At 34.2% G+C, this 24,297-nt stretch overlaps 2 protein-coding genes across 4 annotated transcripts in view; one reads left to right on the plus strand and one right to left on the minus strand.

The window, feature by feature from the left end:
* LOC134272229 (mis18-binding protein 1-like) overlaps positions 1–18,948 on the minus strand; it is a 36,712-nt gene extending 17,764 nt beyond the window's left edge. The window contains exons 1-17 of one of the 3 annotated variants that reach the window (XM_062754480.1): positions 18,859–18,948; positions 16,664–17,210; positions 16,404–16,432; positions 16,146–16,237; positions 15,595–15,725; positions 15,334–15,415; positions 14,945–14,982; positions 13,751–13,985; positions 11,189–11,262; positions 10,849–10,868; positions 10,527–10,700; positions 9,712–10,316; positions 9,348–9,502; positions 7,965–8,107; positions 6,256–6,422; positions 5,895–5,982; positions 4,487–5,404 (exon numbers count right to left, since the gene is read on the minus strand). In XM_062754480.1, coding sequence (XP_062610464.1) covers positions 5,252–5,404; positions 5,895–5,982; positions 6,256–6,422; positions 7,965–8,107; positions 9,348–9,502; positions 9,712–10,316; positions 10,527–10,700; positions 10,849–10,868; positions 11,189–11,262; positions 13,751–13,985; positions 14,945–14,982; positions 15,334–15,415; positions 15,595–15,725; positions 16,146–16,237; positions 16,404–16,432; positions 16,664–17,210; positions 18,859–18,861 — 2,736 coding nt within the window. In that variant the 5' untranslated portion in view covers positions 18,862–18,948 and the 3' untranslated portion in view covers positions 4,487–5,251. Of the gene's footprint in view, positions 1–4,486; positions 5,405–5,894; positions 5,983–6,255; positions 6,423–7,964; positions 8,108–9,347; positions 9,503–9,711; positions 10,317–10,526; positions 10,721–10,848; positions 10,869–10,956; positions 10,977–11,188; positions 11,263–13,750; positions 13,986–14,944; positions 14,983–15,333; positions 15,416–15,594; positions 15,726–16,145; positions 16,238–16,403; positions 16,433–16,663; positions 17,211–18,858 lie in introns of all 3 variants that reach the window. The other 2 variants (XM_062754478.1, XM_062754479.1) reach the window with 2 other exon arrangements.
* Positions 18,949–19,204: 256 nt separating this feature from the next.
* On the plus strand, positions 19,205–24,227 carry LOC134272215 (arginine-hydroxylase NDUFAF5, mitochondrial-like). The gene is made up of 11 exons (XM_062754462.1): positions 19,205–19,545; positions 21,180–21,220; positions 21,383–21,494; positions 21,689–21,795; positions 22,012–22,051; positions 22,348–22,458; positions 22,660–22,746; positions 23,015–23,075; positions 23,178–23,261; positions 23,529–23,608; positions 24,022–24,227. Exons 1-11 carry the CDS (start codon positions 19,330–19,332, stop codon positions 24,151–24,153), a joined length of 1,071 nt encoding a protein of 356 aa, XP_062610446.1. The 5' UTR covers positions 19,205–19,329; the 3' UTR covers positions 24,154–24,227.
* The last annotated feature ends 70 nt before the right edge of the window (positions 24,228–24,297 follow it).

Consider the following 24,297-nt stretch of genomic DNA (forward strand, 5'->3'; position numbering starts at 1 on the left):
ACCATTCTGTTCTTTACATGATTTCTCCCTTGTTATACATAATGCATCCCCACCCTACCCCACTGATCATAATTTAGACAATTTGAAATCTACACTACCCCAGGATCCTTCCATGGGTACATATGTTTCAGCTTTTTTGGCCCAGTGGTTCTTGAGAAGAAGATTTTGAAAGATTTTTCCTATATATTTCTATATAAAACTTTGATTCCCTATAATGGCCCCGCCCTTCCCCCGGGGGTCATGATTCCTACAATTTAGAATTTACACTACCCCAGAATGCTTCCACATAAGCTTCACTTTTTCTGGCCCAGTGGTTCTTGAGAAGATTTTCAAAGAATTTTCCTATATATTTCTATATGAAACTTTAATTCCCCATTGTGGCCCCGCCCTTCCCCCCGGGGGTCATTATTTGAACAATTTAGAATGTACATTATACCAGGATGCTTCCACATAAGTTTCAGCTTTTCTGGCCCAGTGGTTCTTGAGAAGAAGATTTTCAAAGATTTTTCCTATATATTTCTATGTAAAACTTTGATACCCCATTGTGGCCCCGCCCTTCCCCCGGGGGTCATGATTTGAACAATTTAGAATCTACAATACACCAGGATGATTCCACTTTAAGTTTCAGCTTTTCTGACCCAGTGGTTCTTGAGAAGAAGATTTTCAAAGATTTTTCCTATATACATATGTATATCTATATAAAACTTTGATTCCCCATTGTGGCCCCACCCTTCCCCCGGGGGTCATTATTTGAACAATTTAGAATCTGCACTATACCAGGATGCTTCCACATAAGTTTAAGCTTTTCTGACCCAGTGGTTCTTGAGAAGATTTTCAAAGATTTTTCCTATATATTTCTATATAAAACTTTGATACCCCATTGTGGCCCCGCCCTTCCCCCGGGGGTCATGATTTGAACAATTTAGAATCTACACTACACCAGGATGCTTCCACTTTAAGTTTCAGCTTTTCTGACCCAGTGGTTCTTGAGAAGAAGATTTTCAAAGATTTTTCCTACATACATATGTATATCTATATAAAACTTTGATTCCCCATTGTGGCCCCATCCTTCCCCCGGGGGTCATTATTTGAACAATTTAGAATCTGCACTATACCAGGATGCTTCCACATAAGTTTAAGCTTTTCTGACCCAGTGGTTCTTGAGAAGATTTTCAAAGATTTTTCCTATATATTTCTATATAAATTTAAACTTTGATTCCCCATTGTGGCCCTTCCCTTCCCCCGGGGGTCATGATTTGAACAATTTAGAATCTACACTATATCAGGATGCTTCCACATATGTTTCAGCTTTTCTGACCCAGTGGTTCTTGAGAAGAAGATTTTCAAAGATTTTTCAAAAGATTTTTCCTATATATTTCTATATAAAACTTTGATTCCCCATTGTGGTCCTGCCCTTCCCCCGGGGGTCATGATTTGAACAATTTAGAATCTACACTACCCCAGGATGCTTCCACATAAGTTTCAGCTTTACTGGCCCAGTGGTTTTTGCGAGGGGATATGTCCCTTCATTTTAACAATTTAAATTTCCCTTCACCCAAGGATGCTTTGTACCAAGTTTGGTCAAAATTGGCCCAGTGGTTCTTGAGAAGAAGTCGAAAATGTGAAAAGTTTACAGATGGACAGACAGCTAGACAGACAGACGGACGACGGACAAAATGTGATCAGAAAAGCTCACTTGAGCCTTCGGCTCAGGTGAGCTAAAAAAAGAAACACATCGCCACCATAAGATGAAAAAAACATAAAATCAAAGGCCTGAAGGGCCTGCGAGTTGACTCGCTCAAGTCAATTGAGCTTTTTCATACATCTGGGCACCATACCTTAATATATTCAGTTTATTTTGCATCGTAAAAGATTGAAGATTATATGTCTGTAAGTGTATATTGCTTTCTTTTATATATACAGGTTGGCACTAATGGGCTTCTGTATTATTATTATCTATAATGAATATAGGCACACTAGCTGAAGTGGTCAGTGTTATGAAATAATTAGGTTAAAGATTCCCACAGCAAATCTGGACTCTAAAAATAGATTTTCAACAACAATTAGCTGCAGCTAATGAGAGCAGCAGGTGTTTGTGTTAGGAAGTACTCTAGGTCAATTATAAATAAACTTCAGATGGGAAGATTTGATCCACCTAACATGCTTGAACATATATTCATACGCAGTAATTGTACATCGTACAGATATTTAATCAAAAATTTCTTTAAAAGCATGAAGTAATAATGTTACAGTATGAAATTTTATACAGTTTTTACCTCTTAAGTTTATACAATCATTCAAACCAAATCATTTTTTGCTAGAACGAGTATATTTGGGGTATGGATCACCTTGATGAATGGGTGATAAATTTTACAGCTCATATATATATCAGAAACGGCTATGTCGACAGGGAGTAGCTCGCTACGCGAGCCAACTCAAAAATTAAATTTTAAAATTCCGAATGTTGTGTGTACTTTATGATTGTGTTAAATCCCTATCTGTGTAAAATTTATAGGCTCAGTAGGCCTCACATCAGTCTAGCCAGGAATCAAGTTTTTGGTTTGGTCCTTTGATCCCAAGGGGTTTATCTTTTTATGCAAACATCAAGTCTTCAGTCTGTTTAATTTTATGCACTGATCTATTTAAATTTTAAAATATCCTCAATTCAAATATTTATTTAAATGAAATCTTTAAAAGAGACAAACAGCATTAAAAAATAACCATCATGGGCTACAAAGCTCACTTTAGTAACTCTGCCCTGTTGATCTTCTACAGATTACTTATTGTGACCCAATTCAAAGAGCCTTGATTTGAACTTGAATGTACACTACCCTAGGAGTCTCCATATATTGTAATTGGAATTTGTTAGATGAATGTTTAAAACCCAAAAGGAATAAAAAATGACTTTGCTATAGGCGTCAATTCATTAGAGGTGTGTTTTACTGTACACAACTACTCATCAATTTTTCATCCATGAAATAAAATGCCTTAGAACCCCATAGATATTCCTCAGACCATGAAAATCTGACCTTACAAAAATAAACGATTATACAGTACTTACTTGTCCCCCTTAAACCAGGCACTGTGATATAATTATTAACACGTGTAGATTTTAATTATTTTATTTGATAAGTATTCAAAACAAGTTCATCTACAGATTATTTCGTAAGTGTTTATAAATGCTTCTTTGTGAGGAGGCATGCTTATCTTTGAGGAAATAAATAAAATGGGCAATAGAATTTCAAAGAAAATCTGAAAATTCTTGTCGACTTTTAAATTGCGATTTCCTTTTTATAAGGAACATAATTAAATATAAACAAAAATGTCTGTGAGCCAACACTCATTTGTCATACCCCCGCTCTGATGTGAATATATTGTATATGCTCTTATACATGTATTAATATACAGAGTAGGAGTGAAACGGTTCACCGCGGTATCGGTTCACCGCGGTATTTTTTCTCGGTTCGATACACGGTACAAAATCTCTACTTTCGGTTCGGTTCGTTTTTCGGTCGGGATCGTCATTCAGTCGGGTTTGGCATAAGGTATAAACATGCTTTTCTGTATAATTAGTTCAGAAACGTAAGTTTGTGTGGACTTTTAGTTTGTAAAATAATTTTTAACAGACAAATCAATTAAATTGATACATTCTTACCATTTTACACATAAATTATTTTACTAGATTAAGTAAAAGGTAGCATAAAATAACATTGAATCTGTTTTCTTCTATAAAAATGTATCGTATCGAAAATAACCGAACCGAGACCAAATTTTTTGATACGTATCGAACCGTGAAGGAGGCGTATCGTTTCACCCCTAATACAGAGTATACAATTTCATTTCAAAGAATATTGTACTTACTCTAGTTTTTTCATGTAAAGGTTAATCTCTTTGATCACCATTAAAATGTAGTCAAAATTGATGGTTACAGTGTACCATAACAAAACATAAGAATTAAGGCCTAAGGCATTTTTAAGCCTTTAGAAATTTACAGGTCCAGACAGATGCAGGGATAAACAGGAAACTGACATTGGATTTATACAAAAATGAATCCCGTCATATGGCAGGCCGAAACAAAGAGTGGATTTCAAGGGTAGTTGCTGAGAAAATGAAAAAAAAAATTGTTACATACAGAAAGTCATACAGCTACACACAGACAAACACACAAGGGTAAAACAGTATACCCCTACTCTTGTTTAGAACGGGGTATAATAATAAATAGAAGTGTTCATAAAAACACGTACATGTCAGTGAAATCTACATGTAGGGATGGATGATTTTCTTAACCGAAGGTATTCATAACACACAGAAATTCAGTGTAAGACCCTACTTTGCTCATCAAAATACTATTATACATTTTATGGCCACATACTGTCTCATATACACTAAATACCAGTATATACAGATGTATAGGTATGTACAATTCGTGTGAAAAATTAATAAAATGAAGACAGAAGATTTCTTTGTGTTAAAAAAAATCTCTTACCAAAGTGTCCTAATAAAATGTAAAATTTCTGCCATAATAAAATCGTGCGGAGGAGGAAAACTTTGTCTTCATAAAAAGATCTGATGATTGTGAGTAAAACCTAACTCACGATTTCTCATCCTCAACATTTCCTGTTTCTAGTTCATCAAAATATCTGACAAGACACTCGATATCTGACACTTAAAATCCACAGATTTAAAAACTCACTTAATACATTTCTCAAAAAAGGAAGTAATACACACTTAAATTCCTAAATATTTACCACTTAGTGAATCATAGTAAAACTGACTATATCATTGGTTTTCTTCATTGTCTAATAACTACATGCAATTAAATTTTACATATACAAATTACATTCATTTTTTTTGTCAATCTTCTCTTTCAAAAATACACATTTAAAAAAATTGTCTCAAAATCCATAAATTTTGCCAGTGTACATGAAAATGATGTTCCAAAGTCATGACAACTGACAAATTTGATCCTTGTAATTTTTTTGGCGGTGAAGATGAAAATGACATGTTCCAATAACAATGTCATAACTTTTAAAAATTTGATTTTTCTAATTTTTGATTGTGTACGAGAAAAAGACACGCTCCAATAATGTCATAAGAATTGACAAATTTTGCCTGTGTACATGAAAATGACGTGTTCATAATAATGTCATAACAACTGACAACTTTGATCTTAGTCAGCTTGTGTCCCTGTCTCGTAATGACTTCCGACAAATTCCATCGTTCTTTGCTGCTCCTGTTTGTCAGATCTTTGTCAGTTTTCTTCTTCCTCGGAGAAATAATAATCGGACTCCTCCTCCGAGTTGTCATGGTTACTGTCAGACCCACAATCCTCCATGAACAAACTCTGCAGATCGTCACTTTTACTGAAGAGTTTTTTGTTTGGTACGGGAACTTTATCCTTGGCCTGTGACAATGTAATAAACGTAAAAGAAGACGTTCACTTTTTAATCACAGAATTTTTTTGAACAAGTATTCAAGACTTTCATTTGATAGCTTAAGAAATAAGAGGCACAAGAGCCACAATGCTCACCTGAGTAAGTTAACACTTTTATCTGTGTACAAAGATCATGACTTGAACTAAATACAGACACTTGTTTAATTGTTTTGTTATTTATAGTCTTTTCAAGAAAATACAACACAACTGTTTTTTCAGTACCTGAACTCTTAAGAGGAAACTTTGATACACAAACTGAAAGCACTAGATCTCTACTTTATATTGAAGTTTACAGTGGGACATATAGTGTGTTAGTGAATGAATATCTTTATCTATAGGGCCATTTTAAGAATAAAGTGAACCTAGCTCTTTCAATCAGAAAGGTCACTTTACTTCTTTGGCTTTGGAGAGAAAGACTCAGGAGATCAATATTTAATTAATGATACATTACATAACCTACCGAATTTTTGGCTGTTTTGGGCTTGGTTTTGTTCACCAGTTTACGGCGCTGGATGTTCATCTTGTGCATGTACTGATCAGCTTCTTTTCTGAAAAATTCATTACTTTTAAAATACAGATAGTGTACATATATTAACATGTCTCGGTATCTATCATTTTCTCTGTCTGAGATCAATACCACTTGCCATGAGTCCTTATAACCCTAAATCAACCTACACTGAAGTCCACAATTGTTAAATATATTTTAACATCAATATCTCAAATCCTTGAGTTTCTTGAAATTTTTCTTGACTTCAATGTCTCGGGATGAGTGACTTCTGACTTGTTGATCTGTCAGTGTCTCAGAATGGAGAATAACTGACCTGTTAATCTGTGAGTCTATGCCAGCCAGGCCTGAGGAGGGGGTTTTCTTTGTGGAGATGGGGTCCATGTTTATTCGAGTCATCGGGGTGAAGACCTTGTTCATCATATGGGGGTTCCTCTTACTGAGCTCAGTGAAGACGTCATCTTCATCAGAGAGGCGGGGCATCTAGAAAAACAAGAGAGAGGGGTTAATTTATATGATTTATATCATTTTATTTGGTGAAATAGTATTTCTTCATGTACAGAGAAGATTAAAGGTCATGGATTTGTTGAGATATTTTGTTGGAATACCTTTTTCTCACTTAACCAATTTTATTAACCTTCTCCTGGTGCCCATATGGTGTGTTGTCTACCTTTGAGAGGTGCCAATATGGAGTTTTGTTAAGATTCAAGTGATACTGATATTGTGTTATTTATCTTAAAGTGGTGCTGATAAGGTGTGGTACCAGTATGGCATGCTATTTACCTTTGAGTGGTGCCCATATAGTGTGTTGTCTACCTTTGAGAGGTGCCGGTATGATGTGTTATTAACCTTTGAGTGGTGCTGGTATGGCGTGTAGTTTACCTTTGAAGGGTGCTGGTATGGTGTGTTATTTACCTTTGAGTGGTGCCGGTATGGTGTGTTGTCTACATTTAAGTGGTGCTGGTATGGTGTGTTGTTTACCTTTGAGTGGTACCGGTTTGGTGTGTTATTTACCTTTGAGTGGTGCCAGTATGGTGTGTATATAACCTTTGAATGGTGCCAGTATGGGGTTTGTTTACCTATGAGTGGTGCTGGTATGGCACGTTATTAATCTTTGAGTGGTGCCGCTATGGTGTGTTGTTTACCTTTAAGTGGTGCTGATATGGTGTGTTGTTTACCTTTGAGTGGTGCCAGTGTGATGTGTGGTTTACCTTTGAGCAGTTCCAATATGGTGTGTTGTTTACCTTTGAGTGGTGTTGATATGTTGTAGTTTACCGTTGAGTGGTGCTGGTATGGCTTGGTTAACATGTGAGTGGTGCCGGTTTGGTGTGTGGTTAAACCATTGAGTGGTGCTGGTATGGCATGGTTTACCTTTGAGTGGTGCCAGTATGTTGTGGTTTACTGTTAAGTGGTGCTGGTATGGCGTGGTTTACCTTTGAGGGGTGCCGATATGGTATGTGGTTTACCATTGAGTGGTGCCAGTGTGGTATGGTATTTACCTTTTGAGTGGTGTGATTATGGCGTGTGTTTACCTTTCAGTAGTGCAGGTATGGCGTGTTTATTTACCTTTGAGTGGTGCCGGTATAGCTTTTAATTTACCTTTGAGTGGTGTCGGTGTGGCGTTTGGTTTACCTTTGAGTGGTGTCGATGTGGTGTGTGGTTTACCTTTGAGTGGGTGTCAGTATGGCATGCGGTTTACCTTTGAGTGGTGCCAATATGGTGTGTGGTTTACCTTTGAGTGGTGCCAGTATGGTGTGTTGTTAACCTTTGAGTGGTGCCAGTATGGCGTGTGGTTTACCTTTGAGTGGTGCTGGTATGGCGTGTTATGTACCTTTGAGTGGTGCCGGTTTTGTATCATTCACCTATGAGTGGTGTCGGTATGGTGTGGGGTTTACCTTTGAGTGGTGCCTGTATGGTGTGGTTTACTTTTGAGTGGTGCCGGTATAGCCTGTTGTTTACCTTTGAGTGGTGCTGGTATGGTTTGTTATTAACCTTTGAGTGGTCCTGGTATTGCGTGTGGTTTACCTTTGAGTGGTGCCGGTATGGTGTCCCATCAAACAGATCCTCCTGGTACACTTTATTGGACTGATCCACCAGTTCTCTCAGCTGCTGTTTCCTCTTCAGAGTTCCTCTCTTTGCTGTTAGACTGACCTGTTGTTCTGCTGTCTCTGTATTAAAGTAAACATTTATCTTACATATGTCCTTGATAATACATGCTGAAAAAGTTAAGCTAAATTGTATCGACAATGCTTTATATGACCAAACACTTCCACTCTTAATTACTTATAATTCCAATCTTAATTTTATTTATTGATTCCTGTGTTTTGATTGGACAAACAAATTCAAGAAAAAGTTTACACATTGATGAATTTTTCAATCAGAACTACTTTCTTGACCGAGCTTCTAGGCTGTTGTAAAAACAATGAAAACAGATACTTCTTGTCCGTTTTAGCTAAATTGTGATTACAAGAAACTTGAAATAAGAAAAAGCAAAACAGGAGATAAACAGGACTGACAGACGGGAATATTAGTTTATGTCACTGTTGGATCTCAAGAGTGAATTTTAAAAAATCGCTGATCATGCTGTCATTTTCTCAACATTCAATATCAGCTCAGCTGGTATCGTTGTGATAGGGAAAAGAAACGTACCTCAGACTCTTGCCTTATCAGCATTTAAAATTCATATATTTACATCCTCAAATCCCATATTCTCCCTAAATCTTTGAACGAACCAGAGCAAATCAAGGACGTCGTCGGTCTGCAACTTTCGCTATGAGTATGGTTGTTAATGTCAACATGACCATGGTTAAGGACAAATTTGTTCTGGAGAATACGCGTTTTTATGATATTTGTTGACTTAAACAACATTCAATGAGTTTTTCTAAGTTTATTTATTGATTGTTTTGACAATTTAAGTTGGATTTTTTCGATATTCATTTTGTATACGTTTCTTTGCGGCATAAAGTATTCCTTCGCCGTACAAAATAACGGATTTTCTGGCGGCCTCAAAGATAAATAATTAAAAAATTTGAAATTGGAATTATAAGAATAAAACAATCTTTTTTCAGAATTTATCGATGTGTAAACTCTGCCTTTTTACTCACAAACTTAACATAAAAGTGCTTTGCACTTTTATTCAGTTTGTGAGTAAAAAGGCAGAGATTATACATCGATAAATTCTGAAAAAAAGAACGTTTAATCCTAAAAATCACTTGGTCTATGCTTGAAAGTTCTATAGTTTACCCCCCCCCCCTTTGTTTATGAAAACTTTACCGATATATTCTAAATACACCTATGTAAATGTATGTATAAGCAAGAGGAACTGAACATAGATGAAGATTGCTTGATTTCTGCTCCTTTTTGGCTTCTGTGAATGCTGTTATGGACCCTTAGACCTTTTTAACTAACCTTTTGGTTTGGGGGGTCTGCCCCGTTTGCCTGTCTTTTTACTGGGCATCTCTTTGTAGAAATATTCCTGACATTCCTCTAGGGTTTTAGTCTTTACATGGTTCACAACCTTGCTCCAGAATTGCGGGTCACACTGGTGTAATTGCTTTGTTATTCTACACAAAAAAACATTATCTACAGCAATGGGGCAATTTTCAAGAGCATTTCAATTTTTCAATTTCAGCAAAAAACTCTTTAATTAGCATTAAAGTTTTTTTAAAAAAATAAATTAAGTATTCACACACTGCTTCCTTTTAACAAACTGCTGTTAAAAACTTAATGTATTACACTTCTCACCAAAGGGAGGGAATCCTGGATCACTTACAGATTAAGTCTGGTGACCTCGTCCTTCCTCCACACCGATTCTTCCTTGTTCTTTTCCTCCAGCTGATTTTCTTTTCCTTCTTTTTTTGTCGCCCTGGGTTTTGATACAGACCTTTCCAGTTTATTTTGGTCACTCCTCCTCATTTTTTCCTCCTGTTTGTTATTTTGTGATTCCTCCCTCCCTTTCTCTTTATTTAGGTCACTCCTCCTCTTTTTTTTCTCCTGTATATTATTTTTTGACTCCTCACTCCCTTTCCCTTTATTAAGGTCACTTTTCCTCACTTTTTCCTCCTGTTTATTGTTTTGCAACTCCTTTTCCTTCCCTTTTTCTTTGGATCCTTTTTTCTGTTTCCCATCCTTTATACTTTCAGCTTGTTTCTGAGATTTTGACTTGGAAGTTGCTCCGTTCTTGGACTGATTTGTCTTACCATTGGATTCACTATCAGAACTACCAGACCTCCTGTGGTTGGTTTTATTGGATTTGCTGCCAACCTTTTTTTCACTACCATTTTTATCAGAAGTTTTGTTCTTAACATGTTCCCTCGAAGTTTTAGAAATACTACTAGAATTTAATGACACATTTTTTCTGAAATAGGTTGATCTTGACTGAAAACAAAAAGGTATTTGAGCAATTCATTATTAAATGCTTTTGATAAGAAAAAACAAAAAAGGAAAAAACATATATGCATGAAACACTGATGTCCCCATATGGCATAGGCCTGGTCAAAACTATAATTGTGTGAATATAGATGAAAATTTGACAATTAGATTATATACAGCAGAATTAAACAGTATCTGTGTTTTGAAGTTTCTGACCTTGTAGAAGTCTGTCATGTCCTTAGAAACACTCTCAGCAAACTGTGTCCTGTGTCGGAGGATGTAGGAGTTGGTCTCGGGGTCAACAGTGACTGACTGACCAGCGTACCAGCCCACCACAGGTTTGACAGCTCGTCCACTTCTGGTCGTCTGTACGGAGTCTAGCTTAATCACCTTACCATCAGGTGTACACACTGTAACGCAGAGGTCAAATATCAAACACAGAGGTCAAAACAAGGTCAAATCACATTACTGTCAGGTGTACACACTGTAACACAGAGGTTAAATATCAAACACAGAGGTCAAAACAAGGTCAAATCACTTTACCGTCAGGTGTACACACTGTAACACAAAGGTCAAAACAATGTCATATCACTTTACCGTCAGGCGCACACATTGTAACACAGAGGTCAGATCAAGGTCAAATCACCTTACCGTCAGGAGTACACACTGTAACACAGAAGTCAAAACAAGGTCAAATAACCGTACTGTCAGTAGTACACACTGTAACACAGAGGTCAAATCACCTTACTGTCAGGTGTACACACTGTAACATTGGGAAAAAAAATCTGCATTGGACAAATTTTACTGCACAGTCTGCACCTTCTACTAATTAGTGTACATATTACACATAATCTATGCCATTTATAAACAATACACACCCTCTGTGACTTTTCCACTGGGAACTGTAGCCTTGACCTCTTTCTTCTGCTTCTTTTTAACCTGTTCCACTTTCCTGAAATCCAAACAAACTAAAATTAATCAGTTTAATTAATTTCCTGCCCACAAATCATCAGAAGTACAACTAAATAGATTGTTAGCACGCACCCGGTGAATCGTAAACAACAACAATAACAGAGCTTGTGCCCTGTTCACATACACTGTGCACGTTTCATTCTTACAATACTAGTACACTAGCTACGTGTGTAACTTAATTAGTCTTGGTTCTGACATTTACAATAGTACTAGGGCTGGGCAATAATATCGATATTTAAATATATAGCAATACAATAACAAACTAGAACTGTACACATGGGTTTAACACAGTAGGTGCCAATTCAGAAATATTTTATGGATCTAGTAAGAGGTGTTCACTATTGTCTAATAAAGTGCCCCGCCACAGCATGATACGCCCATCAATATCGAACACATAAATTGGTTAGGGTCAAGAAAATCAAGTAACCTTGATTAACAGATTGACACAGATTTCAATGATCTAATTTCCATTTCTTATCATGTTTAAAATATTGTACATACATCTCTAAGAGACTTACAGTGTAGGGATTAATTAAAACAAATAAGACATCATATAATTCTAAACTGGCTGTGTTAGAGCTTAACAAATATCCATCTGCAGCTTTAAATTGTTCATTGCATATTTTATAAAATAATGGAAATGCTACAGTCTAATAAAAAAAATCAAAAATTAATTTTTCTTTAGACTATAAAATTCTAAGTGAGACATGACTGCAATTTGTTGCAAATATATAAAAATTGAAAATGTAATTTTTTTTTTCAATGAACACATGTATAATTAATTTTAATTATATTATACAATACTAATTCAGTTTTAATCATACACTAAAACATCAGTTTGTTTTAATTACATTACACCAATTGAAAGATCTTTATCTGAACTACAGCCATCAAGAACTCTTAATTAACACAAGCAACTATAAGGCCATTTCTTTTTGCCCAACTCCCAAGAGATGAATTCAGATAATACTGCATGATGCTCTTGCCAGTTAACTCCCGACAATGAACTCATTTATTTCTCTCTAATTTGACATGCACATTTCTGCTATCAAAAATTCTCCTTGACCAGTGCTTGATAATTATGCCCCTGGGACAAACTGAATTCCTCTCAAATCATTAACATTTGTTACAGAATTTGCCTTAAAGTATATGATAAAAAATAAGTTTTTACTTAATTTAGCATTTTTTAATAAGGATACAACTATATTTTTACATTTTTTAGGATTATGAAATTTAAAATTTTAAACACTTAGTTTTTTTTAAAAAATCACTTAAATTAAAGGTCACAGTGACCTTGAAATAGGTCGGGACACACCGTCTACCCAAGATGCATAAATTGTCCAAGTTTGATGATTTTAACATAGTTTTCTAGTTATGAGCCAAAAAAAAACACAAAATAAAAAACAAAAAACGCCTGTAAAATGCAGAAAAATCATCCAATCATGATGAAAATCCCAGGTGCACACCTTCATATGGTGAATAATAAGTGTATAAATTTTAAGACAAATCCATCCAATAGTTTCTGTCGGACAAAATCTTGTCTACAGACAGACGGACAGACGGACAGACAGACGGACATGGTGATTCCAATATACCCCCCTAAACTTCGTTTGCGGGGGTATAAAAATATTATATAAGAGGATTATTTTCGTAGATTTCCTTTGCTGAAAGGACGTCACGTGACATTCCTCCTTTTGTGATAACGACGGGAAAGCGCGTTGGCGGAAAATGATAACGCACAACACAGCGTTCGGTTGCACTGAAGTTATGTAAAACGTGACGTCATAGTATGAGAAGTGTGTTTTTAACCATTGTGAAGTAATGACAGCCAAGTCTGTTTAGTTAGGACTGTGTCAGTGCATTCACTTTGAGTGATTAAATAATATAACTATTATGGACTTCAGTGATTATAAGGATTCATGGCAATTGATATTGACCTCAGACACAGAAAATGATAGCGACCTCGCAGGCTCGGTCACTATCACTTTCTGTGTCTTCGGTCAATATCAATTGCCATGAGTCCTTATAACCACATATTGACCTACACTGAAGTCCATAATTGTATAATATCATATCGCAATACGATTTTGTAATATCGATATATTAAAATATGCTAAGATAAGGAATTTTGTCATTAAATATAAAAATGGACTTATGAAAGTTTGTTATTAAGCCAAACAGTAAGACAGAAGTTGTTTTGTGGGAGTTTTTCAGAGCATATCTTAAATGAAAACAACATTGTTATTTTTGCCTTGGTTACTTATCATGTTATGTACATTTTGCATGTAAATTAAAGTAAATAAAGTAAGAAAATGCAATTTTTATGACATTGAAAATATTGCAATACATATCGCAATACAGTTAAAAATATCGCAATATATCGCAATACAAAATCTCGGGCCAATACCCAGCCCTAAATAGTACACCACCTGGGTATCTATTTTAGCCTCAGCTCTAACATTTCTTACTTTATAGATGACTGCTCCTTCACTTGACTGACTTTCTCCTTTGACTTAACTGTCCTGACTTTTGTGACTGGCTTTTTGGGGACATCCTTCTTTAATTTCTCCTTTCTCTTTGTTGTTTTGGCTACGTCTTTTGATTTTTGATTTTCCTCCTCTGAGTTGAGAGTTTTCTCTGAGGGTTTTAATGTTTCATCCAATAAACTCACATTGTCCTCAACATCATCATCGACTGCAGCATCTACGTCGTGAAAATGATAAATCAATCAAACAGAAAACAGTAATTACCAGTTTTATGATAATCTCAATTATTCAACAATATTACAAGGAAACTTGTCTATAATCAAGATGCTGTGTATTCCAAAATTTTGTCTAATAAGATTTATTTATCTGATCAGATATTTCCACAATCAAAAAACGAAATTAAGAATGTAAAATAAAGTACTGTAAACCAAGTATTATACGCGTGCGATAAATATCATCGAGTTCCGCGACAATTAATTTTCGTGATAGAGGAAACATTATTTACAAATACTTAGCAAAATAATTTGTTCTAGAAGCAGTTGAAGTTTTATTACAAACATTCAGAAAAAATATATAAACGAATGGAAAATCTAAAAATATTTGTCTAAAACGATTAAAATGTCAATAAATATTTCAGCTTATGTTATTATTAATCATTTATTGTCACAGACAGATAAAATTTAATTATGGCCTAGTCCTGCTCCGTCCCAACCATTTATAATAATTGCCCTTTGGCTATGTAGGTCTTGTAAAGCATCAATTACCCAATTAGCACGAGGTACTTTTACACTTGAAAGTTTTAAACCAACTTAAATCTCTTCGATTTTTTAAAACAATTTTCATTCGAGCGTCGTGAATAATGCGTATATAAGAAGTATACTCATGGTAACATTTTACCTTCTTTAGGTGCGGATATAAGATTTTAAATAGATGTAATCCACAGAATGTCTTAAATAATACATAAGCAGTACTCACGGTAGCATTTTACCTAGTTTATGAGCGGATATGAAATTTTGATGCAAAATATAAAATACTTGTGGAAATAAAAAAAAGATGACCACTTGTTTGCAGAAATAAATCGTCGCGGATTAGTTCTCCAGCGGTCAGTCGCGAATAAAAAATGACGCATATAATAATTGGTTTACAGTAAATAAAAATGAAATGTAAAATTGATACCATTTTGTGATAGGTTAACTTTAGACTTTGACGATCCTCTGAAATATAAAGAAGAAATTTATTATATGTGTCTTTAAAATGCAAATTTTGAGTTTCAGTGGCTAAAACTTTTAAAAGAGCATCAAGGCTTTATTGAAAAGATATGTTTCATGAAATTCAAAGATATCAATTAAATGCATGTATTTCAAACCAAACATTTCATCATATGAAGAACGGTGGAGTCATTGATTTTCCTAAGTCCAAGGGGGCATAACTCTATCCAAATTGACTTGATCATACCCAAAACAAAACTTGGCCTAGATATTCTCATGATAAATCTGTACACCAAATTTCATTTCAACATTGCAACCTCCATTCTTTGAAGAAGGGGGGGAAAATTAGATAATTACCCAGAGAAGAACATGTCCATCACCTCTCTCCAGTGAACAGGGAAACCAGACAGAAATTCTCTTATTGTTTGATCATCAAATCCTACAATGAAACACAACCAAATCATTCAAACCCTACAATACAACACAATCAAATCATTGTTTTGAATTTCACTGTAAGATTTAAAATTAGAGTGGATTGGTAAATATTACACTGGATGGGTAAATGTTACAGTAGATGCCTAGATGGGTAATTACATACAATTTTGACCTAAATCTGACCTCCTGAGTGAGCGTCCTCGATTTCCATGTCTCCCATTAAGCGATACACCTTGCCGCTGACAGTAATGACCAGGTGAGATTCGAGCCTGTCCGATATCAGACTGGAATGCCAGTACGTGTCATCATCCTCTCTACAATCAACCAATAGGAAAACATTAAAACAGATTATAATTACAATAAACAAATGTAAGGTTGCCAGATATTCTATGATAACACTAAATTCCATTTCACCATGGTCACTGGTATTCGTAAAAATATATATTTTTGATAAACAGAAAAAGTTCAGATAATTTTTGCTGATCAATAAGAGATAACCATATGAAACAATAAAATTAGCACTAAAAAAAGCCTGTAAATGTAGTACCCTCGATATCTTGAATCCTTGGATAACTCAATGTTTTTATTATTTTTTTCGATCCTATTAAGTTCAATATAATGAGGTTTGACTGTATATCCATGTAAATCTAAATACTTGGGACTAGAATAATATAAACAAATTTATCTGACTCAGGTATAGAAAATTTTCTAGAGAGGTACATGCAGTGACATACTTAAGCTTTCCTTCAACACAGGGACCTGAGTTATCCGGTAAAACTTTGATGATCCAAGAGTAAAGAGTCTGGGCTTCTGGGATAGAAGTCACCTGAAAAAGGGACTAAATCATCAGCAATGGAAAATATAAAGGTAATAACAGGTATACAGAAAAAATTTTACTCTCCTCAGATAGGTAACTTCACAGTGAAAATGGTATTTAACTTAAAACATGATAAGCTCCGGCCTGTATAATAAGAGTTTTATGAATATCTTACCTCACTCCCACAATTCCCTTTTAGACTACCTGAAACACAGATTACATAATAAGTGTATACACTTTAAATCGATAATTTATGATGGAGCTCATTTAAAAATTAAAACTGAAACCATGCTAATTATCTTACTAGACTGTTCCTCCTCAGATCAATATCACAATTCAATCACCCTTTTTCTTATAAAATGGACACAAACCCTTAACAATCAGATTTAAAATTTTCATCTAAAAATCAATTTATAAGATTCTTCCTACACTTACTATTCTCTTTTTCATTGTTGCGCAAAGGATAGATATTTGACGCCTCGGAAAAACTCTCGTTCTCATCCGACGTGGACATTACTTTATCATCCATGTTCTCGTGAATAACCCGCATCACCCCGGCCACTGGCTGCTGATGAGGGAGGGGGCTGTGAAAACCATTTCTAGGAACGTTGTTCTGTGGAAACCGGTTACAGCAAAAGCTGTCCTGACATAGATCCACACTACATGACTTTGTACGCAGCTCATGTTGCTGGAAATTTCTCCATCCTCCATGGGAACTGAAGGAGTCTCTTAGATTTGTCTGATTTTGATAGCCGTGTTCTGATTGGTTGTGAATCAGTATCGGCCTACACGATTGGCTCTGCAGCCTGTGTGTCTCTGTCGGGGGCCTCTGAAGGTGACATTGGGGTACAACTGATCTAACGGAGTGGTCACGGTTGCCATAGTAGCTGTAGGCGGGGGTACTGGTCAAAAAGGAACGTTGTTCTGGGTGAGGAAGATAAAACTCTGACTCTGTTGCATGAGATAGGGACAAATAGCTCTCCTGTAAATGCATAAAAAAAATTAATAATGAAGTTTGAAAACGGAGGAGAATCATGCATTTTAACTCAACTGCTTGTACAGAAGTCTATCTCTTTCTGAATCAGTCTCACGTATTACAGCTTAGGAATTTCATGCATTATTTAATAAAAGTTTAGAAATCCATTTGAACATGGATTTTTTTTTTTGGATGTCATTAGGCTATCATTAAAAATTTTTTGTTTGATGTACTCTGACCCACATGTTTCAAGGTGGGTAGGTACTAGGTAGGTAGGTATTTAATTTTTTTTTTTTTGCTTTGTATATATCTAATATAAAATTCGCAAACTCGGAGAGTCTTTAATGTTTTTGGAACACTTCTAGCATACCTGTCCCTGAAAATATGGCGCTAAAGTTTGTATGCTGACAAAGATTGATTCATCCAAACTTTTGTTTGAAAAACTTTCCTGTTCTTTATTAGCAAAAATTTCATAAACCAACCCAAAATGATTAAAACAGTTACATTCTCTGAGCTTTGAAATACTCCAACCCTAATGCTAACCCTAATCATATACATTTCTAAAACATTTTTTGTGACAAAATTTTATTCAAAATATATCAAACATGTAGTTAAAAATGAAATAATCTATAGTTTTATATTTTGTATATTTTGTGTTAAATTATCTCAAAATAAAATATAATATTTACTGGAAGGTGACACTAAACACAAAGTGAACTTTGAAAAGTCATAAAAGGGAAGGCAACAAAGATAATTTAACAGTTCGTGTCCTTCACAAACATAAACTTGAATGAAGTTCATATACAACGAATATGAAAATAAACACGGCACATATTTTGTGAAGCACGGACACTGATTTTGTACTTTATTTTGAGAAGGTAAAAATGAGAATGTAACAGATAGGTATATAAACTACATCAATAAAATAAATACGATTAGAAATATATGCCTGTATATTTATGAATGAAAATGTACAAAATTATAAACATGAATATAAAAAAGAGTGCATTTTTACGTGTTTACTTTTTTTTGTGTGTGTTTAAATTACAAACAGTCCCATAGGCTACCTCATTCTTCTGGTTTGTTTTGCACACTGTTATTGTTTTAACTTTTACATCTTTCATACTTTATGCCTGCATGATAATATATCGGCACAACACAAAAGAACAGTTTTTAAGTCACAAAAGGCACTTGTAAGCAAAAATTACATGAATTAGCTCAAAGTCAGGATTGGATAGGCATGACTTTGATAGGTCGGTCAGAGTACATGAAACAAATCATTTTTTATTGTTGACCTTTTTTTGCTGTTATAAGACTGAAAAACCCCAAAAATAAGAATCCAATAAGTTTCTTTCAATTTGGGATGTGGAAAGTTAAATAACACAAAAGAACATTGACAGGTGAGTTTTTTAACATATTGGAACTGGGCGATAAGTTGCATTATGATTAACACTTTAAGAACCAAGTCTCTCTAAAAAATTAAAAATACAAACGAGACTTACAATATTGTGAACTATATCATGTATATTTTCCATTACCTATGTTAACGTGGATATATATTAATGTTTGCAATACTTTTTAAAGGATGACATGGTCAAGGTAAAATAAAAAATGTGTGTGAAATATTTTATATCATTGCAAAAATAAGACAAACCATTTCTGTTATTTTGAAAACATAGTCCCTCTCGCGCGCTGATGTTGTTGATCGGCGTTAACCTTCTTTTTATGATTTGCTGTTGTAACAACCCCCTTTTCAAACGTTTGAAAGATTTTCACGTAGTTTTAGATAGCTTGTTCAAAAATTACATGAATAGAGATAGAAATTAATTTTATTTTGTTGAAATTAAAATTTTGACACCGAATTGTTATTATACTTATTGCATTAAGGCCCAGCTATTTGTAATTTCAAAACAAAGTTAGTACTTATTCAGAACATTTCAAGACAATACCTTAAGCCATTTTATGTATAAGCTATCAAATTATTCACATAAAAAAAACAATATGGCTGCGCCCATGTCCACAACATTGACCGTGAAAAGTGGTTAACTTCATTATACCGTTCTGCAATGCAAATTCTTGGCAAATAGTGTTATCCTCCAATTGTTATGTAAATTTGGGTTCAAAAATGGCTAGAAACATCTTAAGTCAAGCAATATCTTACCTTGAAAAACACTTGTTTTTAAATACTTTGAAGAGGAAACGCGAACTCACTGCACAAAGATGTTACACAAAACAGACCGAAAATATCATGAATGTATTTGACAGAAAAGCCAAACGGCTACAAAGAGATAGGTCTACAATGATGCCAAATTTTGAGGATTCTCAGTTCTTAAAAGAAGAGGTTGGAATTATTTTGATGCCATATTTATTCACCAGACCGAATAATTCATTGAATCTAGATTATAGCTCTATATATTTTAGAAGTTTCAGTAACATTGTTTATCAAATAAAACTTGAAGAATTGAACCACAGATGTGATTGACATTATGCTTGGTATGCATATTTGTTTAGCCATTCCAGACCACATGCAGGGACTTGAGACAGTCTTAGCAAAATTGGGTAGTATATAGACTCTAGACTATATAGCCTCTACCCAACTTTTGCTAAAACTGTCTTAAGTCCCTGTGGCCAAGACTTGAAGAGATTCCCTCTTTACTAATTTGAAAGTCACAATGTAAAATCAATTTTATCTATTTTTTTTTTCGGTGTGACGCATCGATTTACCAAAATGAACCCAAATGGAAGTTAAAAGAACCCAAATGGACCCAAACTTTGGAAACTCAAATGTTTTTGACCCAAATGGAAATCAAATGGAATATTAAATATGTATTATCGTATTTTGATACTTATCTAAATGATGAAAATAAATGAACTTACAGTTACAAATGGATTTTTTTAGCTTAAAAATCTGTAATATTGTATTTTGAAACATGAAGTTTTCATAGTATCCAATAAACCGGCAAAATTATTTGGGGGTAGGGGCAGGGGGTGGCATGGCCTCCACACCCCCCCCCCCTCCGTTCCTACGGCCATAAAAATATCAAATACATCAGTTTTGTATCAAGTATGTTCAAAAATAGTTACTGCAAATAGAATTAAATCGCATTTTTGCAAATACAACTGAAGAAATAATGATGTTATAATATTCTCTATTTGTTATAATTTCATTATTCTCTATATTTTAGATAAGTAAAAACTTGAAATACGATATAGTATATATATTTTATATTCCATTTGGGTCCATTTGATTTCCATTTGGGTCCATTTGAGTTTCCATTTGGGTCCATTTGGGTTCCATTTGTGTCCATTTCGGTAAATCGACGCACCCTTAATTTTTGATTGTTCAGTGTGACATGCAATCATGCATGGACTCATTTGATTTTGCTGATTAGCAATTGATAAATGCAAAGCTAACATTAAAATCAGAACAATCACCTGATAAAACTTTTTACATGTAGTTTTTCACAAAAATGTTTTTGTAGGAAATAGAGAAGTCTCAAGTATTTGACTATTCATATAGCTTTCAGTTTTCATTATTTGTACTTTTTTCACATGCTAAAAAATAACTCATTTGAGAAAAGTATGTAATAAAATAACTAAATCAAGCTATTCTGGCCCCAAGACCAGAAGACCATAAACTGAGAACAGACTTAAGTCAGAATTTAAAATCAACAGAAGTTTTGAAACAATTTTGATAGTGAAACAAAATTTTCCACATACCTATGAAATAGTATATTACACAAACCTGCAACATTTTATGAAGATATGTTACAAAGAATTGAATATTTTGTTTATGGTCTTGGGGCCTGAATAGCTTAATAAAGCGATATGTACACTGTACACAATAAAGCTGAACCACGCTATACAGCTTAAAATCAAGAGATTGTGCCAAACCTGTAGAAATGTTTATGAGTAACTAGTTACTTTTACATGTTTTAGAAACTGTGTAATAATATTTTGTCTTTCATCATTCAGATTGGGTACAGAACATATGATAGACTTTTAGACATAAAAAGGTAAAAAACACATTATTAATCTCCTAGCTGTTAAAAGAACTTAAAGGCAAGAAAAAAAACCCAGCCAAATAAATTAAGACATTAAAAAAGACAAAAAGTGCCCCCAAAAGTTAAATAGATAACAATAAATACCTGTTATGATTTTTCTTCTTTGAATTGTAGAGAATTTGACATAGGAGTGGATCTAGGTTCTGGACTTGGATATGTTTCCCGTCATGTTTTAAAAGATACCGTCAAATTTCTATATCAGTGTGAACTCTCAGAAAAATTACTGGTAACTTAAATGCATATTATCTAATGCATACTCAATTGAAATGATTCACCTAATGAAGGAAACCATGCATTTTTTCCCATAATTATTTTTTATATACCGGGTAATCCATTTGCAACTTATTTTGTATCTTAAAAACGAGAAATTCTTTTTCTATGTTAGTCACAATCAAGCACAGTTTATTAAATTTTATTTAGAGACAAGCACAGGTTTCACCAGAAGTTCCTACTCAAAAACTGATAGTTGATGAAGAATTTCTCCCATTTAAAGAGAATTCTTTGGATGTAATTGTGAGCAGTTTAAGGTGAGTACTGATCGAAGTGTGGCCAGAAGTTGATAAGAGACAGTTATTTCTGTCAAGCTATAGCAAGGAAGAATATTCTCATCCTCATATGTAAAGTATCAGAATTTCTCTTTTCTGTGTTAAACCTTGCACTAAAAAAAAAAATATTCCACATGAAAAACAGTAAGTGGTCTTTATTTTTCTGTATTTGTAAGATGTTATTTTGTCTGCTGACAGCTTACACTGGGTCAATGATTTACCAGGGTGTTTCAAGGCTGTAAGTATTAAGTGTTTATGTACTAGTATGTGTATGAATAAAGTTCATTTTTGATTGATTATTAAATGAACATGTATCTTTAAACAATTTTTTTGAATTCCTTGGACAGAAAATGTACAAAAATTAATTATTGCAATATAAAACTTTTAAAGACCAATGGAAGTTGATAATCTGCAAACTGAGATTAATATAGTGAGCAATACTACAGTAATCATGGTAATGAAATAGGCTTTTTTGTGCTTGACCATGTCCAGAAATGTCTAGAAAATGTTAACCATTACTGTCTCTTTGAACAGGCTCAGAAGGCTTTAAAACCGGACTGTCCATTTATTGGGAGTATGTTTGGTGGTGACACGCTGTTTGAACTCAGGGTTTCTCTGCAGTTAGCAGAACAGGAAATACAGGGGGTAGGTACCAGGATAAACTGGTTCTCAACAATAAGGCAGTACACAGAACTCAATACTTTCATAAATTCAAAAAAAGAAAATGGTGAAGCATGAATGAAACTTAATTTTAATTCATACAAAGTCCATAGCATTATCCAAGCTCATTGAAAAATGAATGCAATTAAAGAAGACAAATCACTCCTGTACTTGTTTGATTGACAGGGGATTAGTCCACACATTTCACCTTTCACTGATGTCCGTGATCTAGGTAACCTATTAAACAGAGCAGGATTCACCATGTTAACTATTGTAAGTGTGCCAAATAAATCAAAGTACTGATAGTACTGAAGGGTAAAGTGAGAAGTTATACAAATACTAAAAGATAGATCTAAAGCAGTATTCAGTTTGTTCACAAAAGGAGCATGCTTTAAAATTAAACAAGTGGCAATTGTATAAAACATAGCATATTTTCATGAATTAGGTTTTCTTGCTTTCATGTATCATACTTATAAAGAAGTGGTCAAACAAATACATGTATGTTATTATGAGTTCTAAGTTTTCCCTTTCATTTTCACAGGATATTGATGAAATAAAAACAACTTATGAGAACATGTTGTCCTTAATGCTGGATTTGAAAGGTATCAGAATCATGATCCAATAAATACTTCTGCTAAATTTATCTTAGTTATCAGTGGAATGCCTTTGGTAACATTAAAGTAATGATTTTATTTTAATATCAGGCATGGCAGAAAATAACTGTGTCTGGGAAAGGAGGCCCATGCTTTATCGTAAAACAATAGAATTAGCTGAGAAAAAATACAGAGGTAAAATTCTCGTTGTAAAAGCTCATCTTTTAGAATAGAAACATTGAGTAAAAATCTTGATTATGATAAGGTTTTCAAGTACATGTAATCCAGACTTTCTTTAAAAGAAATTTTTTAATCTTGTGAGAGTATATTAGTTAATTATTAAAAAATTGTGTAAACACACCACAATTTCTCCCTCACACAATCTCTCTATCTCTGTCTCTTTATCTCTGATTTTTTTTTGTGACTGACTCCAATTACATGTATATGGTAATTTTGTTGTAGAAATGTACAGCTCAGAGGAGGGACTGGAGGCTACCTTTCAGATTGTAAATTTCATTGGTTGGTCCCCGCATCCTTCTCAGGTATTTATATGATATTCCTTTATATTTCTAGTTATACAAAGTATCAGGTTGGGTCAGTTCCAGTCTTAGTTACACACAATTAAAACTATATTAAAATCTATCAGAGAACACAATTTATCCTGAGTCTAACAGAGATCATCTTATAATACAGGCTCAGGCACTTATTGAGCCCAATGGAGCCAGACTTTTTTCCCCGCAATATTTTGAACTATTTGATGTGAAATGTAGTCATAATTCTCTGATAAAGAAATATTTAACAGGTTTTTAAAGTTTCAAACAGTAATTTTTGTAAAATTTTTTGCCCACATGTTTTTAAGCTTTATTTATATATTTTCTACTCACATTTCTCCAGAATGTAGATCTGTTGCTGCACATGGTTCACAAAGCTAATTTCTTGTTTCGCCATTTTTCAGCCCAAACCATTACAAAGGGGATCAGCCCAGTTTTCTCTGAAGGATATTGATAAAATTGATGAGTTAACCAAGGAAATGGAATCACAAACAGAGGATCTGGATACAGAATTAAACCCAAAGAAAGACAAATAACACAGTCAGGATAAATAACAAAGATAATGCAACCAGGACCATTAACAAAGACAAAAAAATGTCAACAACAAACAAACAATAAGTGTATTATAATGCAATGTATATTTTATTTAAATTACTCAACCCAATAAATCTATGAAATAA

The sequence above is a fragment of the Saccostrea cucullata genome, unplaced genomic scaffold (genome assembly GCF_032062105.1).
Source record: "Saccostrea cucullata isolate Sc308-1 unplaced genomic scaffold, CSIRO_AGI_Scuc_v1 ctg2485, whole genome shotgun sequence".
NCBI lineage: Eukaryota > Metazoa > Mollusca > Bivalvia > Ostreida > Ostreidae > Saccostrea > Saccostrea cuccullata.

Coding starts and splice junctions, on each gene's coding strand:
- LOC134272215 (XM_062754462.1), top strand. CDS start 19,330: ATGGCTAGAAACATCTTAAGTCAAGCAATATCTTACCTTGAAAAACAC. Junction 23,076..23,177: donor CTTAATGCTGGATTTGAAAG/GTATCAGAATCA, acceptor TTTTAATATCAG/GCATGGCAGAAAATAACTGT. Junction 23,262..23,528: donor AGCTGAGAAAAAATACAGAG/GTAAAATTCTCG, acceptor ATTTTGTTGTAG/AAATGTACAGCTCAGAGGAG.